Consider the following 19,414-nt stretch of genomic DNA (forward strand, 5'->3'; position numbering starts at 1 on the left):
TCCTGCGTAGTGTTGAAAGTTTTGTATGCACAGTTATTTGTGTTCTAATGGGTTCTGGTGTTTTGTTTTTTGTTTTTTTTCCTCAGTTTCTGTTTCAGTTTCAGACAAGGACAGGAACTTGGGATTTGAAAGTTTTGAGTTCCTGAGAGGAAGTGGTGCTTTCTCTCAGTTTCATATTCTATTTCTTAAGGAAGCGTCACTGTGTTTGGACCAACCCATACTTGCTACACCATATCTGCTCGGCAGATGCCTGACAGCAGCATAACCCAGTGCACATGTCAGGCCTTGAGCACTTGCATATCAGAGTGGATTTTGTCTACAGAATTTTGCCAAAGGACAGCACATGTTGCCATGGGTTTTTTTTCAGTGGGCCATTGTGTGCTACACACTGAACCACAGTTTATCATGTCATCTGAATGACTAGGTGCTCAGTTTGATTTTCCAGTCAAATTTCAGAGAATGGATGAGACTAGGATTCGAACCCAGAACCTCATGGACACTGTTGGTAGATAAGCACCTTAACGGTTGCCATTCTGCTACCTTTCACAATGTCACCTCCATGATAGTCTGGACAGCAAGTTGCCTCCTCTGTTGTTCTGATGGTCATGGCTGGACACGACTATCATACTTCTTCTTCGTCTGTGGGCTGCAACTCCCATGTTCACATGTACATGAGTGGGCCTTTGCTTGTATGACCGTTTTTTACCCCGCTTTTTAGGCAGCCATACTCCGTTTCGGGGATGACTATCATACAAAATTTCTCCTCCACCATCCTCCATGGTTCTAATTTCTGTGTTGCAGGAGAGCATGGAGAAGAAAGTGGTGGTGGGAATCTGCGCCATGGCAAAGAAGTCCAACTCCAAGCCAATGAAGGAGATCATCAAGCGCCTGGAGAACTTTGCCAGGCTGCAGGTGCTCATCTTTGAGGAGGACGTCATCCTCAAACACCCAGTGGAGGACTGGCCCATCGTCAACGCCTTCATCTCCTTCTTCTCCTCAGGGTTCCCGCTGGACAAAGCCATCGCCTACAAGAACTTGCGCCACCCTTTTGTGGTCAACGACCTGGAAATGCAGAACATTCTTCAGGACAGGTATGGAGTGTTTTGATATTTGTGCCTGTTCACCCTGAAATAGCCTTGAGTTTCAGAGAGTTGTCAAAGGTGGGAGGGAGAGGTGGGGAGAGAGAGAGAGAAAGAGTGGCCATGAGTTGTTCATGTAATTTGTAACTTTTTCTTTTATGTAAACCGCCCTGAGCTCTCAGAAAGGGTGCTGTACAAATGTACATTATTATTATTGTTACTGTTTTTGTTATAAAGTGTGAATACTGATTTCAATATGGACCATACCACATCTACTTAAAAAAATATTTAAAAAACTAAAAAAATAACAACCCACCCCAAACAAATTTGCATAAATCCAGTGTGCTAATTAGGCCTTCAGAGCCTTCCCTCAGTTTGAAAATGTTTGAGTGTACCGCTAACTTAAAAAAAACAACTTTTTATAAAGCTCTCTTTCCACCATTCAGTCATTACTGCCCACATTTGGAATTTGACATTTCCTTATTTTAGTCACAGAAATGAGATCTCTCTCTCTCTCTCTCTCTCTCTCTCTCTCTCTCTGTCTCTCTCGCTCTCTCTCTCTCTACCTCACACCATATTTCAGTGAGAAGTGATGAATACTTTCCCATTTTTTTTCTCTCAGAAAAATTTTTAAGGGGTGGGAAGCAGAAGGTAGTAAAAAGTTGGGCCTGACTGTCACAGAATCTGCATGCTTTTCTGCAGTAAATCATGATTCATAATCTTTCGTAAAAGAAAAAAAAAGTGATGTATAGCAGATGGGAAGCCTACATGTTATGTGACTGATTGTACAGTGTTTCTTGTTCAACAGACATAATTCAGTAATGCCCATTTTATACAGTAATGCCCATTTTAACAATAATGCCCACTTAATACAGCAAGTACACAGTAATGCCCACCTTGTACAGTAATGTCCGCTTTTTTCAGTAGTGCCTACTTTATACAATGATGCCCACTATGTACATTAATGTCCACTTTATACATAACAGTAAAGCCCACTAAATACAGTAATGCCCACTTCGTAATGCCCACTTTGTACAGTGATGCCCATTTTATACAGCAAGTATACTGTAATACCCTCTTTACACAGTAATGTCCACTTTGTTCAGTAATGCCTGTTCTATACACAGCAGTTATGCCCACTTAATACAGTAATGACCACTTTGTAATTTCCAGTTTTGTATAGTAATGCCCACTTTGTACAGTGATGCCCACTTTATACAGTGATGCCCACTTTGTACAGTAATGCCCATGTTATACAGTGATGATCACTTTACACAGTAATGCCCACTTTACACAGTAATGACCACTTTATACAGAGAGATGCCCACTTTGTACAGTAATGGCCACTTTGTACAGTAATGCCCACTTTACACAGTGATGCCCACTTTATACAGTAATGCCCACCTTACACAGTAATACCCACTTTGCACAGTAATGCCCACTTTACACAGTGATGCCCACTTAAAACAGTAATGCCCACTTTATACAGTAATGCCCACTTTGTACAGTAATGCCCACTTTACACAGTGATGCCCACTTTGTACAGTAATGCCAACTTTACACAGTGATACCCACTTTGTACAGAAATGGCCATTTTACACAGTGATGCCCACTTTGTACAGAAATGGCCATTTTACACAGTGATGCCCACTTTATGCATTGCAGTAGTGCTCAGTACACTGTGGTTTGCCTTTTCTCTTTCCTCCACCCAGAACGGAAGTGTACAGAATTCTGGCTGAGAACAACATTCCGCATCCCCGCTACGCCGTGCTGAACAAAGCAAAGGACCCACTGTGTACGTACATCATGTGTATGCTGTTAATGGGTGGGGGGTGGGGGTGGGGGGGTGATGTTTTGTCTCTTTGCGACACAGTGGATATTGCATGTTGTGTTCTGTGAGTGATAATGTGTGTCTCTTTGTGACATGATGGACATCGTACATTGTGTGACTGTTAGTTGATTGGCACAGACTATAGCAAAGGGGTTTATAGCTGAGTCTTTGTCTCTGTCCTCTCTCTTTTTTTCTTTCTTTCTTACCTTTCTTTCTCTCTTTCAGTCTGTGTTTCTGTTTCTTGCTTTGCGGCTGTTTCTCTGGCCGTCTGTCTGTCTGCCTTCTCTGCCTGTGTGTATTCTGGATCAGTGCTTTGCAATATCAGCAGATAACGTTTGATGATGGATAGAGCCTTGGATGTGTGCACACGGTTGTGCTGTTGTAAATATTGATAGAGGCAGACTGGTTATCATATTGGGACAGCATTGCCATTGCCATCAATCGTAACGCAAGGTGGTGGACTGAGGCGGCTGGAATGAATTGCTTTTTTTTTTATGTGCACTTTTCATCAACCCTGAGCCTGTCTCTTTCTCACACTCATGCATGGATTCATATTTACTTGTATGATGTACAGCACACACACACACACGCACACACACACACACACACACACACACACACACACACACACACACACACACTTGACATATGTACATGTTCTTGCACACACACACACACACACACACACACATACACACACACTTGACATATGTACATGTTCTTGCGCGCGCACACACACACACACACACACACACACACACACACACACGCACGCACACACACATGTATGCACACATTTACTTACACACACACACACACACACACACACACACACACACACAGAGTTTTCTTAAGTGACTTGCGTTTGTGGTAAAGCAATAACCCCCGTGCATATCATCTGTGAAGGTGAATAATTGAAAACTGTTTTTATCTAATTCATTTACAAAATCTGCAGTTCCATCTTCTTCCATTGGAAGTCTTTTATATGACAGTCAACTTTATCTTTGAAATAGTTCAGTTTAGTGGCCCGATCGGCTCCATGTTGTAATTTTACAGGTTGAGTAGTCAGTTTGTTGTTCTATTCCTGTTTAGTGAGTTCGTTGTTTTGTTTTACTCATACTTTTTAACTGATGCAAATTCAAGAGAGAGGAATAGGAAAAGTATTGACGACATGAGCATTGCAGAGGACTGCAATACATAATGCCCCACTCACAGACCCCCAAGAGAGGGAGAGAGGAGCAAACTGCCTTTATGAGACAGAAGACTGCAGTACATGATGCCCACTCACATATCCCCAAGAGAGGGAGAGAGGTGCAAATCGCATTTATAAAACAGCGAGGACTGCAATACATAATGCCCACTCACATACCCCAACCCCCGCCACATGAGAGAAGAAAAGCAAAACAAAACAAAACACAAAAAGGTGCTTTTTCCATGGCAGGCCGAGTGGTGGAGACGGAAGACTCCATTGAGATCAACGGGAAGACACACGTGAAGCCTTTTGTGGAGAAGCCCATCGACGCAGAGGACCACAACATCTACATCTACTTCCCCCAGTCAGCAGGCGGGGGCAGCACCCGCCTCTTCCGAAAGGTGAGTTCCCTCCCCTGTGTTAGGTCCTCAGGGGGCAGAGAGTGAGACGAGAGCTGGGAGCTTGAGGAGGATGTGGGGGTTGGGGTGGAGAAAGGACTTCCCCATGCTGCACGGTAACGATCTGTGGTGGGGAGGATTGGTGGGGGGCCAGGGGGGTGTTCCATTCTCCAGCACTCTGTGTTGTGGACTTGGCAAGGTTTGGCTTGGAGATGGAATGTGATTGGTCATGGGAAAGGGGTTAATGTGTGTGTGTGTGTGTTGATTGATTTGTTCTGTATTCTGAAAAATGTGAACAGGACATCGTCTCAGGCAATGGTAAGCCACATAGCATGAGCAGCATTTAAAAAAAAAAAAAAATCCTTTTTTTTTTTAATGGTAGTAGTTGTTTACTTATGTTGTTTGGTGTGTTTAGTTCTTTTCAGTTTTGCTCTTTTTTAGTGATTGAGTAAACTGTGGACTGAAACATTGTTTGTCTGGATAGTTCTGTGTTTCATTCTCTTATTTCAAATGTACCATGTATATATATATACATATATCATACTTTTCGGGTTATAAGCTGTTGCATTTACTCCCCCAAAAAGTGGAACCTGTCCTCCTCTCCCAGAATACTGATTACAGCTTAACTGTGGATTTTTCATGTTACTGTTGATATTAAATTTAGAACTTCCACCCCTGCCCTCCCCCCTCTTCAAAAAGAAGAACGTTGCTGCTTACTTTTTTTTTTCATTTTTTTTTTTCAATTCTAAATAATGTCCATCTGCCAGTGCTTTCTTCTCAACTGACTGAAACTGACCATGTTTGGATTTTTTTGTTTGCATTCAGATGGGATGAAAAATGTTTAGCTGTCACTGGAAAGAAGCAGAAAAAAAGGAGACAATCTTTCCCATAGTTTCTTGGTCTGTTTGTGTTCTGATTAATTTTCAGTATTGTGGACAAAGAAGAAGAAGAAGAAAAAAAGAATGTGTGTTTTTCTGTGACTGACATTCCCTGTGTGGCTTGTCTGTAGTTTTTCTTATCCGCGTCCCCCATCCCTCCCAAACACACACGCACACCTCCCCAAGATATGGGAGTGTGTCTTTTAGACTGACGTATCTTATAACCCGAAAAATACAGTAACAAAAATCCCGCTTTGTCTAAACTTTTATTTTATTGATCAGTAGAATTTTCATAACATCATCTTATGGAGATAAATCTTTGCTCTTACTTCCTAGTATATGTAGATTTAATATTTTGTTTTCTTGTTTAATATTTTGTAGTGTTTAGATAAATCTGTCCACACTTTTTCTTTCTGACTATTGATTGATCATGCTTTTTGGCCTGTGTAGCAGATGATGCACCTGAAGATTATTTCACGTACCATGATTAGGTTGTCTGTTTAACCAGTATTTATTTCAAGTACATGTTCTGCATGCATAAATTCAGACTGCTGTACGTCTTTGAAGCTGTTGCTTTATGGTGGCAAGGTACACATTGCATGTACATATGTTTTGAAGCATCACAACATTTCAGATGATGTTTTTTTTAACAAACCTGGAAACCACAGCTGTAGTACAGTTGGCTGGAAAGACAGTATTAAGCTTATAGCATGGCAAGAATGAAACCGCCGTTGAAGACGCATGGCTTGAAAAACCTTTCCCTGTTGGTGATCTGGAAAGTTTGTTGGTTCATTGTGTACAAGATTTAACTTTTGTTGTTTTTGGTGTTGTTGTTTTTGTTTGTTCTTTTTTAAAACAAGATTTTATCCCCACTGAACTCCCTCCCCTTAGTTTCCCTTGTAATAAGTGCTCCACTGCTTTCAGCATTTGATACTGGCATCAGCATGTTTTTGCTTGTTATCCTGTAAACTTGTTATCCAGATATATTGTGACTGGCAATGCCAGCAGAATAAAACAACTTGTTTTGGGGATACTTTTAAACTTTGGGCCAATAAAAATTTGAAGAAAAGCATGCAAAATAATGATCAAAATTGACTTGTATTCTCTCACTCTTCCACAGTCATTATGTTTGAAGCGTTTGTGAGATCAGAAATAGTTTTTTGAGATCTTTTTTGAAAAGTCTGTCTCACATAACCATGTGTCTGTAGAGTATGAACATGCACCATGTCTGTACCCAGGATGTACAAAAAAATGAGTGAGGCTTTTTATGATCACTAACCTATTAGTCTGAATATCATAACCATGAAACCATAAAAATTCTGACTGCTGACTGTTAGCCATCCTTTCAGAAACAGATACTAAGTGACCTGATGTCAAGGGACAAATGACCATCATACTTCCTTTTGCATGATATGTTTTTTGGCACAGTCAGAGCATTTTTATTAGAAGTATAAACACTGCTGATTGAGATTTTGATATTTTTTTTTTTTTATTTTTTTTTTTTTTTATCCGAGCATACTGTGCTAAGCAACCTAAGATGATTTGGAGCAGTGTTTTGATTGCTGATGTTGAATGAATTACACAACAACATAAACACATTTGTGACCAGGGTTCCAAATAACCAGGTGTTTTGATGCCAAATGCACTATAGAAAAAAAAAGAAAAAAAAAAAGAAGAAATGCTCAGAGCATAAAAAAGAAAACTGTTGGCAGCGAAAGGTTTGATGAGTTTTTCTCATTCTGAGTGACAGCACGGGCAATGTCGTCTGCTTTTGCTTTTCTTGTCATGGTCTGTCACTTGCTTCAGAACTGAGAACACAAGAATGGCTGACACGACTTTTGTCTTTCTGTAAATGGCATTGATTTGAAAACATGCATGTTGTCGGCCTCTATACCAACATGTTTATCGTTTTTTTAATATCGAAGCAAAGAAAAGAAATGAAAAAAAAGATGACAGAACATCCGGATTTGGAGAGCTGGCTGTTTCCCTTACACCCCGGCCCCCTTAAGCCCTGACCCTCCACCATTTTGTACGAGGGTCATTCAATAAATAAGGTGAATTTTTCGGTATAAGGACTTCTAATACAGATAGAAGCTTACTTTTTTTTTTTTTTTTCAACGTAGTCTCCCAGCACTGTCACACACTTTTCCCATCTGTGCACAAGCTTCCGTATTCTCTCAGCGTAAAAATCTTTGGACTGATGTCTCAGCCAGTCGCTCACAACACTTTTGACTTCATCGTCACTTTCAAACTTCGTGCCTCTCGTGAACGCTTTCAAGGGACCAAACAGGTGAAAGTCTGAAGGGGCAAGGTCTGGGCTGTAAGGGGGATGAGGGAGCAGTTCCCAGCCCAGCTGGTTGATGGTCTGCACCGTTCGGGCTGCTGTGTGAGGCCTTGCATCTTTGGCACCCACCGGCAGCTGACCTTCGAGTAGCCAAGGTCATCATGGACAATTTTGTGTGCTGTCCCAACAGATAAGCTCAAAGTCCTTGCAATGTCATCCACTGTCACCCTTCTGTCAGACTGAATGAGGTCATTGACTGATTCGATCACCTCAGGAGACCTCACTTCTGTAGGCCTTCCAGGCCTGTCTTCATCCTCAACACTGCTCCGTCCTTCTTTAAACAATTTAGCCCACTTGTAGACATTTTTTCAGCTGAAACATGTGGCACCATACACAGTTGACATTCTCCTATGAATTTCAACTGGTTTGCACCCTTCAGCAACCAAAAACTTGATAACTGACCGCTGTTCAATCCTGGAGCATGCTTCTTGGTCGGCCATCTTTGTTAATCGCCAAAACTCTCAAAGTTTTTTTTTAATCTGCAAAACAGATTAAATCCATGTGAAAAAGTAAAACAAAAAAAGAAAGAAAAAAAAAGTAAGCTTCTATCTGTATTAGAAGTCCTTATACCGAAAAATTCACCTTATTTATTGAATGACCCTCGTATTTGTTGCTTTGACTCAGACGATACTTTTTTGGATGATGTTATCATTTTTGGGGATACTAAAAATATTTTTTACAAGGAACCATTAGACCCATGCAACTGATTAAACTTTTTTTTTTAATTTACAGAAGGAAGTATGGATAATTTTTTGTTGTTTTTTTTGTTTTGTTTTTTTGTCTTTGTTAATACATGTTTTAGTCAGGTTGAGCAGCCTAAGTGGCATAAACGTTTATGTGTTTTACAAGGTCAAGATTGCACCACTTCATTCTTTGGAAAGTTGGACAGACAAATGGACGTACATTCACATGCACACAAAGCACACGCATCCAAGAATTCAGACATATTATCATCTTCTTATCACCTATAAGTGGGAAGATATAAAACTGAGGATAGCTACATGTTTTCAATCACACTTGCATTTATGCATAGACACATAGAGATGTTACTTCAGGCATGTTTTAACACACATGTACATTTAGAACATCTATTCAGACACACCAGTGCGTACTTGCTCACTATATCACGATACAATGCACACACACTTACATATGTATACATGCAGGTGAGTGCGCATGCGTGCACGCACACATGCACGCACGCACACACTGAAATAAGAACAAGAATGAATGAAGTATGTATGGTTGCACAGATGTAGTAGACATGCATGACAATGGATGTGTGTGTGTCAGCACGCCCACATAAACTTGACGCAGAATAACTTTTCTAACTTGCCCTAAGCAGTTTTGAGTCATATTCTACACTAGATGTATACATTCACGTGGAATGTTATTGCTGGTATAGTTAAAGTGAACCCAGATAATCTGATAACTTGTGTGTGTGTGTGTGTGTGTGTGTGTGTGTGTGTGTGTGTTCCTGCTTTTTCTTGGTTTGTGATTAAACATAGGTAGTTCTAGGTGACCTGTGACTGTTAATTTGTCTGGTGATAGGTTTGTTATTCAGAATGTAAGATGTATGTATGTGTGTGAATGAATGTGTATATGTGTGTATGCATGTGTACTTTGTGTTCTTTAATTTCTGAAACTGTTGTCAGTAAGTAAAACTTTCCATGTCATATCTGCTCTAACTACAATCCAGCAATCCGTTTTGGAATATGCTTTGGCTTGCTGATATGTAGATAACCAGTATTTGAATAAAATTTTAACATCTTTAACATATTTCCTTCACCCCTCAACCCCCATCCCTAACCCATATCACTATTCTCAAACATTAATGACTACTGTAATTTTGGGTCTGAAAGGCACTCTTGTGTAAAAGACAAACTGCCTGAATGTTTTTAAAATCTGTAAAAAAAGAAGAAGAAAAAAAAGCATTGATGTGGCACATTTGTATTGAAGATGTGGTCAAATTAACATCAAGGGAAACTGGAATGTAACTTCAGAACTAGCAAACCAAACTTTTGACATTATATTGTTTGAAAGGGTATAAAACAAAGAAAAGAAAAACATTCTAGAGGGACTGAAGTCCAGTTGTACTGTCTCATCTCTCATGGATGGGATTTGTCATCATCAACAATACAGCGCCCAAGGAAGTCTAGAGCAAACTTCTCAGTTTAGCAGAAGGCAGAGGTGCATCTGGCTTTAGTGGAACTGTGAAACCTATCACCTTCAGTTTGAGCATAGAATTCATACTTTGTTTTCAGCATTACATTCACTGGTCTCTGCTTGCTAACACCACAAGAAAGAATCTGCTGTAGACTCAGCGATTGACTGATTGTGAAAGAGCAGACATGTTTCTGTTCATTTCTGTGTGGCAACCTTTTGATTTCTTTTCAGCAACTCCTTTTTTTCTGCTTCATTGATTGGTATTGTTTTTTTTAACTTGTGTTGTTTTTTTGTTTTGTTTTGTAATATATTAAAAAATCCCGGCTTGTGCAACTACTTTTATCCACCACACTTGCATCTTAGGTTGAGAAACATAATATTGTCTTACTGTACAAAAATTACAGATCTCCATCTTCTGTGCCTTATCTGCTTCCTTGTATATAACATGCCTGCTTTCTAAATTTTAGGTCTGATGAAAGGTAGCAGTTATATCACTGAAAGCATCTGCGTGCAGTTATACCAAAGCTTTAAGAGGAATTGCCAATAAAGATACTTGTCATGTTGTTTGGGAAGGGTAAACAGGTGTGTTGGGAAATAAAACTTGCAGTTGGTTTTTTTTGCCTGTTTAGCCAAAGGTTCAGGGTGGCATTTCTTTACTCCTCCCCACCAAAGAGTTTTCGTTTTCGTATTTTATGTGTGTGTGTTTTTTTTCTTCTTCTTCAGGTGTTTGTTTTTTTGTCTGTTAGTGGCATGACACAGAAAATTGTGAAAGTGTTGGTTTGGGGCCAAAGACCAGTCATTAGATTTGCAAGTCAGTTTTAAAGAATTCTTCACCATTAGGGGTTAAAACTAAGTAACAATTTGTGTGCCATCTTGAGAAAACGCATGTGAGTTTATGTGGACATTTGTAAATGACAGGCTGTGGGATAGGGATGAATGCAGAAGATTTTGGTAAATGTTTTATCTGGTATGAGGGGGATGTGGGAGGTGGGGTTTGGGGGGGGGGGGGGAGAACAAATCTGATAACTGTTCAGTATCAGCGGGAGTAACGGAGTGCCCACTAATTTTCTTTGCAAATGTCAGATTTTAGATTTTCACTTTCTTTGACAAGATTTGATCTTGCTGTCTGCCACTTAATGCTTTGGCAGTGACAGTGTATCAGTGTATGGTAGATTTGGGCACCCTGACTGGATATATAGTCACACTTACCTTTTGTTTGTAAAGATGGAGGGCAGATTCTCTCTCTCTCTCTCTCTCTCTCTCTCTCTCTCTCTCTCTCACGCCCCTCCTGCTCCAGTTCTTTTTCTCTTTCATATCACTTTCTTTTTCTTTTTTTCCTTTTCCTTCCCTATAAACCAAATTCAAAGAAGAAGAATGACAGTAACCATTGTTTCTGTTTTTGCTCTCACTATTCATTTTGTTTATTTTTTATTCCCCACTTTGCAAGTCATTTGAGATTCTCCAGCTTGTGATCGATTTGTTTGTTTATTCTTGACAACCTGTCCCTGGTTTTTACTAAAACAGGTAATACACTTCTGGTCCCTACAAGAATTTTTGTTAGATATTTGTATTTTCTCTGTGTGTGTGTGTGTGTGTGTGTGTGTTATTGGTCTTGAAGCATGATAGTCAGCCAATGGCACGACGCTTCCTAAAGTTTTCAGTTGGCTAGTCACTTGGAATGCGGAGGTGTGAAGCATTAACTCACTAATGTACTGCCTACAGTAGTTGGTGTACAAAAATATTTCCTGATTCAGTGCCAGTAATGAGCAAAAGCTCATCATTCTACTTTCTACCTTTCATGGTCCTTGCCACATCTTGTTTCACCACCATCAGCATGTCTTGACTTTAACATCGTTTGTGTGCTTTGTTTTTTCTTTGTAAATGTACACACATTGCTGAGAGTGCTTTTTGGATTAAGAGTAAGTTTTGGTTACCTTACCATAACAGGGGTTGCAGAGATTGCCCGGCTGTTCAGACGTAAGTACTGATGGCACCGCATGGGTCGGTGCCAATACGTCGTGTACTGGGTGCTTTTTTGTTAGTTCTGACAGAGGGTATAGCGAGAATGAAGTGGGACTAGGCATTCTTGGTCGTGTAGTGTCGCTAGCCCCGGTCTTCAACTGTCCCCAAGTGTTCAGGATCGACTCCAGTCATGCAAATTTTGGGGGGAGTTTCAAGTTGGCAGATAAGTGTATGGGTTTGTCGGAAGAAAGTGGCATATATGTATGTATGTATGTCTGTGTGTATATATGTGTATTTGATGTGTTGATATGTAGGTAGATTTATTGGAGCTGTTAAGCTGTATGAGTGTCGAGTCCCCAGAATAGTTTCTTGCTGTTTATGTATTGAACTGGATGTCTAGATAGAAGTGTCTTGGTGTTTTTATGTCTTCGGGGAGGGATTACATAACATTTGTGAATCTTGATGACTTGAACACAGATATAGGAGCAGAGGGCAGCATGGCATGAAACTGATATGAGAGGGAGGGAGGGTGGGAGGAGAAGATAGCTGGTCGGGGGGTGGGGTGGTGTGGGGGGGGCAGATGGAGAATGAATGCATGCATTAATGGCTGTTCTTTAAGCCCTATGATTTCTTATTAACCTTTGCATTTAGTTTAATCCATTCCATGCCTTTGAGACGTCAGCTGACGTCCCTGACAAAGTGTTCACCAATGCCACAAAAGATGTCCACTGATGCCATGCATCACTTTTACTAATTTTTCCTTTATTTGAGTTTGGTTCAGTGAAACAATGATTCTTGACAGTCAGCTTGATATGTCTGTAGTAAAAAACAAAACAAAACAAACAAACAAACAAACAAACCAAAAAAAAACAAACAAACAAACAAAAAACAACAACAACTACAACAACAACAAAAAAAGACCACTTTCTTCTCAATAATGATTTGCAAACTGGAGTATGTGGAAGACACATGAAAAGGGGGTTTGTCCAATATGCAAATAAGGCATCAGAAACTTATCAAGGAGAGATAATGGTTCCAGTCAGTGGATTGACACAACTTTGCAAGGTGTGCTAATGAAAAGGGATGGGTGTAACAGTGGAGAAGGGTCTCTCTTATGTAATGATTTGTTAGAACATGAAGGTGATAAGGACAACGACAGTGATGAAACTGACTGCAACATTCGTTTCCAGCTGTGTTTTGTTTTTCTTATTGGGTTTCATTCTGTGGAAGTGGAAACAGACTTTTTTTTTTTTTTATTGCGCAAACATTGTCTTCAATTCAAAATGGCTAAACAATTATCTGTATTGAAAACTAATTTTGGGGAAAAACCCAGATTTAGAATCCTCATTTATTTCCTTCACAAAAACATTTACATTCTTAATTTTTTTTCTGTATATCTCATAGTTTTTTGGTTCTAAAATCCATTTATTTTATTTTTATTATTACTTGTGAATCCTCAAAATTCCCTCACAAGGGAAGAGCACTGGAGAAGAAATTCTCAGGCACTGAATGGGTTAAGGAACAAGAGAAAGATCTGAATCATTTCTCCCATTCGTTTTTCCCGTTATTTTTTTTTTCTCTTTCTCTTTCATTTTTTTAATTCTCTGTGCTTTCTTTTCCTGTCTTTACTTTTCTATAGTCCCCTGTATTTATTCTGGACTTTAATTTATTTTAAAAAAAATTTATTATTAATTTGTACTAAGAATGTGGGTCAATGTAATGAACCTGCTTTGGTTGTCTGAGTCGGTGGGGTTGGGTTGTGGTTAAACTTTTGTCTTCTGTCAGGAAACTTGGCATGACTGTCGATTGTGACACTGGCTTTTGAGCCTCCCAAACAGAATTACTGTGCTCAAATAAGTTGGTAACACATTCAGCTGGGAAGTGAGAGAATCTGAGCGCACTGGTTTGAATCACATGTTCGCCAATATTTTCTTCCCCTGTAGTAGACTTCAGCTGGTGGTCTGGATGCTAGTCATTGGATCAGACGATAAACCAAGGTCACATGTGAAGCATGCACTTCACTTACATAAAAGAATCCATGGCAACAAAAGGGTTGTCCTTGGCAAAATTCTGTAGAAAAATCTACTTTGTTAGGAAAACAAAGACACTTACAGTTGTTAGGAAAACAAATACACTTATAGGCAGAAAGAAAGAAAAAAAGAAGAAAAAGGTGGCACTTTTACTGCAGCTATGCTCTCTCCCTGAGTTTGACACAGAGAGATCTGTTGTGACAAAAGAGTAATACAATGTAGCACATTGTCTCTCCTTTTCAAATACAAGACTACTAGAATGTAGACCTTATTTTCACATGAAAAGTTTAGCCATAAAATTTGCCATGAAATACTATCTAATACTAAATACTAAATATGAGCACATTAAAGGTGCTACTGTGCACACTGATAAACAGCTCACTGAAGTGAAAACACTGAGAAATTCTGATGAATATGAAAATTGTGTCACTGGACATCTACAGGGAGTCTGCTTCACAATAGAATCTAAACTTGTGCAAACATTGTAAATTTGCACACAAACCAAACTTCTCAGTGGTTGATCACTTAGAAGAAATTGCTGTCTTGGTATGTCAAATATTTACACAAAACTGCTATTGAATTTTTACAAAAAGGAAATCATTTTCAAATTTTAAGAAAAGCTACTAAAAAAAATGTTGACCTAAGATCAGCAGTTGAGTAAAATATGCATAGACAGACCTGGGGACTTGGTACAGATTATGTTCTTTTATTTAATTTCAGACATAGAATCTTGGTAAATCTGATCTTCCCGTTTTCTTTTATTTACTTTCTTTTTTCTTTTTTTCTTTGTTTCTTTTCTTTCTGCATGTGAACCTTGATGGAATTGCTTTTTGTTTCTTCTTCTTCTTCTCTTTTTTTCTCTCTTCATCTTCCATTGAGGAATGCTTCATAAGGGATCTCAATCATTTGCAAACATTCCACTTTTTTTTTTCTTCTCATGGGGACAATGGGTTTGAATATATTTTTACGTAAGTGCCTATTGCATCAATAGAAAATCAGCTAGGATTAATCTTGAAATGTTGCGTACAGCATGATTATTGTCACTGTAGTGTAGTTTTACCTCATGGTATAAGTATTGCGGGTTTTCGGAGGAGGTGGAACTTGTTTGTTTCCTTGCTTTACCAGTTACACACACACACACACACACACACACACACACACACACACACATACAAAATCTGATGCATAATATGCTGCACCATTTCCCCCTCCAGCATCGGCTCCATTTTTACAGTTTTTAGCCAGCACAAAGCAAGGAAAGGAAGTGGAAACCAAAGGAAAGTGAATACTTGATCCTTATGGTCTGCATCTTTCAGTTTGAAAAAGTGGGTGGGGGGAGGGGGAGGGATCAAAGGAAAAGAAAGACTAGTTGTTTTGATTTGCATCTTTCAGTTTGAAAGAGGAAAATAAAAATCAAAGGAAAAGAAATGTTTGATCTTTTGGTATGTGTCTTTCAGTTTGTAAAAGGGAAATGAAAGGAAAGGAAGCACTAGATCTTTTTTGGTTTTCAACTTTCAGTTTGAAATCCAATAGTGAAAAAAACTAGACTGTAGAGAAAGTAAGTCAGTATCTGATTAGAAGGCTGTGTGTTGCTCTGTGTCTTCCACGAAGAACCAGGTTTTCCCTTCAGTGCTTGATTTCTGTTGACTGGAAAAAGAAAATCACGTCAGAAAGATGGCTGGTGAGGTATAGTAAATGTGCTAAAACTACTATACAAGACTGTTTTTATTCTTTTTGACTGATGGAAGTTAAGTTTTCTTTGGGACATAATTCAGGTTATTTAAAGTCAGTTTTTATAAAATGCCATTGTCTCAATTGGTGTTGTTGCAAGCAGTATGTGTTTTGTTTGTCAGACTTAGGAATAATTCATTTAGGTTTGTGTTGTTGTAGGTCATGAGTAAATGTTTGTATGTGAGTACCATCCTTTTCGGAAAGTGACATAGGATACACCAAATACATATTGTCTTTCTCAGCTGTTTGCTGTCTGTTTCTGTCCCTGCCTGTCTGTCTGTCTGTCTCTCCCTTTGTCACTGTCTGCCTCTCTGTGTCTTCAAGTGTTTGCCAATGTTTTGTTTTTTTGTTTGGTATTGTTGAAGGAAAAAGGACTCCATACCTAAGACAATGGGTCAAATCAGTCCTCCACAATTTTTTTTATGCGACCTAGCCCAATCCTCTGTGTGTGAGTGTTTTTCAGTGAGTGTGTGTGTGTGGTAGTGAGTGTGAACATACAAATGTGCTCAGTGTGTGTGTGTGTGTGTGTGTGTGTGTGTGCACGTGCGTTAATGTACACACTGGATGAAACAAATTTTTAATGAAAGTCATATCCTTGGTGCATAGTCTTGATGCATAGTCTTGCAGCACTGTTTTGAACACCATCAACTTAGATTCCATCATCACAATTGCCCCCTAAAAGATTTTGCCAGCATTTCCATTTCTCTCCCGCCTCTCACTTCCACCCTCCTGCCCTCCCTGGTCACCTCTCATCACCTGTCTCATTATCACATGTGATTTCTTTGCTTTTCTTGTTGCTAGATTAAAATGGATCCAGCCAAACAAATGAAGAGGTTTACTTTGCAAAATTTGGCGAATAGTTAGATGACAGGAGACAATGAAAATAATGTATGTTCAGATGGCTTGGAAGTGTTAGTTGGAAAAATAAAAAATTGGCAAATAGTTAGATGACAGGAGACAATGAATATAAAAAGTGTTCAGATGGCTTGGAAGCATTATTTAGAAATGAAAAAAAGAAGATTTCAAGCAAGCAAAGAAAAAAGGCTTGCCATTGTTGTAAAAAAATAAAAGAAAAGAAAAAAAAGAAAAAAGAAAAAGAACAAAGGAGAAGAAAAATAAGCATATACATATCTATTGTCACTGAGGTTTGTTGCAGAAAAAAGCCATTTCAAAGGTTATTGGCTTAATTCTGAATCAGCTAAAAATATTTGGGTGAAAGGAAATGTAGATTTTTCAGCGGTTTCAAAATCCATTCTTTTCCCTGCCATTGTGTTTATTTCTGTCTTGTTATTAGCCATAGTTCACTCTGTATCTGACTAAAAAAAAACCTTTTCTTCTGGCAAAAAGCATGCATGTGCATACCTGCCTGCTTGAGTGTGTTTCTGAACCTTGAGACTTACTGCGTTGTTACCCTGTTTTCTGTGCACTGCTGGTTCTGAGTTTGTTTGTGTAGCATCTGTGGTCTTGAAATATTTTGTTGTTGTTGTTTCTTTTAGAGGAATGGGTGTAAAGTTTGCTGGTGGGAATTTGGTTTACTGTTCTTGGTTTTGGTGGTGTTTAAATGACTATGTTCGTCAGAGTGTGGTTAGATCTTCTTTTTTTTTTCGCTCTTCGTCCATGTCTGATGGTACATGGTTACAGTATATTATTTTTGAGTGAAGCACTTCCTGCTTATATATACATAGCTAAATTATGGTGGGGTGGGGGGCAGGAACAAAAAACAAAAACAAAAAAAACCCTTGTTTTCACAACTCTCCCATCCATTCTCCCTCACATCAAGCACAGCTGCATACCTCTGTGTCCTTGTGTGTGAACAGATTTCTTCCCCATTCCCCAGTCCCTGTGGTCTAGCATGTGTCTGTTTTTGCTGTCCAGACGTGTGTCCTCCTCCCTTGTTAATGTTCAACATGCCTGTTTCTTTCTGTCCAGTCTTCTGTCACCCTCCCCTCTTTCTGTTCAACACTTCAACAGGGGTTTTACCTGGAGGATGTTTGTTTCTTTTTTGCCTCCCCCCACCCCCTTCTCTTTTATCTTTATTTTCATGTTTTGATGTTGCAAAAGGAGGTTGGTTTTGTTACACATTCTAAGAAAGGACAAATGGTGCCCGAGCAGAAGGAGCAGCAAGTGCATCAATCAGTAAATCCTTGGAAGGTGTTCTTCAAGGATCTTTGTGTCTGCCATTTTGAGGGGTAAAGCAAACTGTCCAAACAAAATGACATTGCAGTTAGCTGACCATTGGAAATAGTATATTCCATAGTGTTATTTATGGCAAATCCCAAAGCTGTTGTGAGGTAGAAACTGTTGTGAGGCCGTTAGTCATTAAAACTTTCTTCTTTTTTTTTGTCAAAGGGTAATTGTTCCATCACCATGAGATGATGACCACAAATGACATGGAAGTTCATGGTTATTTGTTTTGAAACATGAAGGGAATCAGTCGAGAAATTTTGCAGTTGCATGCCCATACAGTATCGGTATACATGCACTCAGATGCAAACACACATTGAACATAATGCTTTCAGCATTATTTACTTCTTTAGAAATTTAGAAGCAGATGTGTTGGAATAAAGATGGTGCTGTAATGTGAAGAAAAAGTTGTTTTTCAAGTAAAGCATTGCATTGAAAATTCAAAATAAATAATTGAGGTTACTGATTTATGTTACTAAGTTATATTGGTGTTATTGTTAAAAGTTAATCCATGAAGTTCAGTAACTGTGTGTCTGCATTGTAACAGCATTGCACTTCCACATATCTAATTCCTGAAGATCTGTTGCACTGCTTTCATAGTTTGCTGCTTTGTTTCTCCTTCTCCTTTGTTTATCTGTCCATCTTGCAATGATTTTCTCTTGTTTTTGTATGTGATCATGGTATGTGTATGTGCATGTGTGAGTTTTGAAACTTTTTATTCTGGTCTGTCCTTTTGTCCTTTCTCTCACTCTCAGTTTGGTTATTTGAAATAAGTCTGTTAATGTCTTCAGGAAATAGTAATGACATACACGGTTTTTTTTCTTGTTTTTGCATTGGGCATTCAGACTTAGAGAAATCGTCACTCCATGAAGTGAATGCAGTTTATGTTTTGTTATCCACATGTATGCATGTTTGCTTGTTTCATTGAGTTGTACTGTGTTCATGTGAACCGCTTCACTTTGGGCTGAGGCCTGATTGTGAATAAACTATTCAATTCCACTCTGTCTCTCTCTCTCTCTGTCTGTCTCTGTCTCTTTGTCTCTGTCTGTCTGTCTGTCTTTTAAACTGTGTTTTAGGTTCCATTAGTTGCACTGTAAATGATGTCTCATGCCAGGTTGATTTGCCACCACATGTAGCAGCATGCACTTGCCTTTACGTTCTCTTTGCTGCTGTTTGCTGTACCAATCAGTGTTCTCCACCTGCCGCAATACACCTTTCAGCTGCTTGTTTACCGATATTTCTCTCTGCTAGCCATTTTGTAGCAACAGCTGTCTGTGTTAATTTTTGTTAACTGTAAACAGCACTGGATGAGCAGACATACCATATCTTTATATCTTGATCATTGATATTGTTATTTTTGTTTTGTTTTTCTTCGGTGTAAGTTACAGTAGATGAGCGAGGTGTTTGTGGCGTCTGCATCATATCAACAGCACACTCCTAGCTGCTGTAGTTCTGAATAAAACAATACACTTTACAGGCAGTGTTTTTGTTTAGTTTTATGTGCTTAACCAGGTGGTATGTTATCACTAAATATAAGAAGCAGGTGTCCATGTCTGTGTGTATAAATTGTGGGTGCCTGTGTGTGTGTGTGTGTGTGTGTGTGTGTACATTTGTATTAT

The 19,414-nt window shown here is 39.1% G+C and overlaps 1 protein-coding gene across 25 annotated transcripts in view; it reads left to right on the plus strand.

Annotated features, from left to right (window-relative positions):
- LOC143288415 (inositol hexakisphosphate and diphosphoinositol-pentakisphosphate kinase 2-like) overlaps positions 1-19,414 on the plus strand; it is a 147,903-nt gene that overhangs the window by 37,653 nt on the left and 90,836 nt on the right. For 21 of the 25 annotated variants that reach the window (XM_076596862.1, XM_076596874.1, XM_076596857.1 and 18 more), the window contains 4 exons: positions 802-1,091; positions 2,792-2,874; positions 4,352-4,503; positions 11,836-11,865. In XM_076596862.1, coding sequence (XP_076452977.1) covers positions 802-1,091; positions 2,792-2,874; positions 4,352-4,503; positions 11,836-11,865 — 555 coding nt within the window. The remainder of the gene's footprint in view (positions 1-801; positions 1,092-2,791; positions 2,875-4,351; positions 4,504-11,835; positions 11,866-19,414) is intronic. The other 4 variants (XM_076596864.1, XM_076596882.1, XM_076596877.1 and 1 more) reach the window with 1 other exon arrangement.

Source organism: Babylonia areolata, chromosome 12 (genome assembly GCF_041734735.1).
Source record: "Babylonia areolata isolate BAREFJ2019XMU chromosome 12, ASM4173473v1, whole genome shotgun sequence".
Taxonomy (NCBI): Eukaryota; Metazoa; Mollusca; class Gastropoda; order Neogastropoda; family Buccinidae; genus Babylonia; species Babylonia areolata.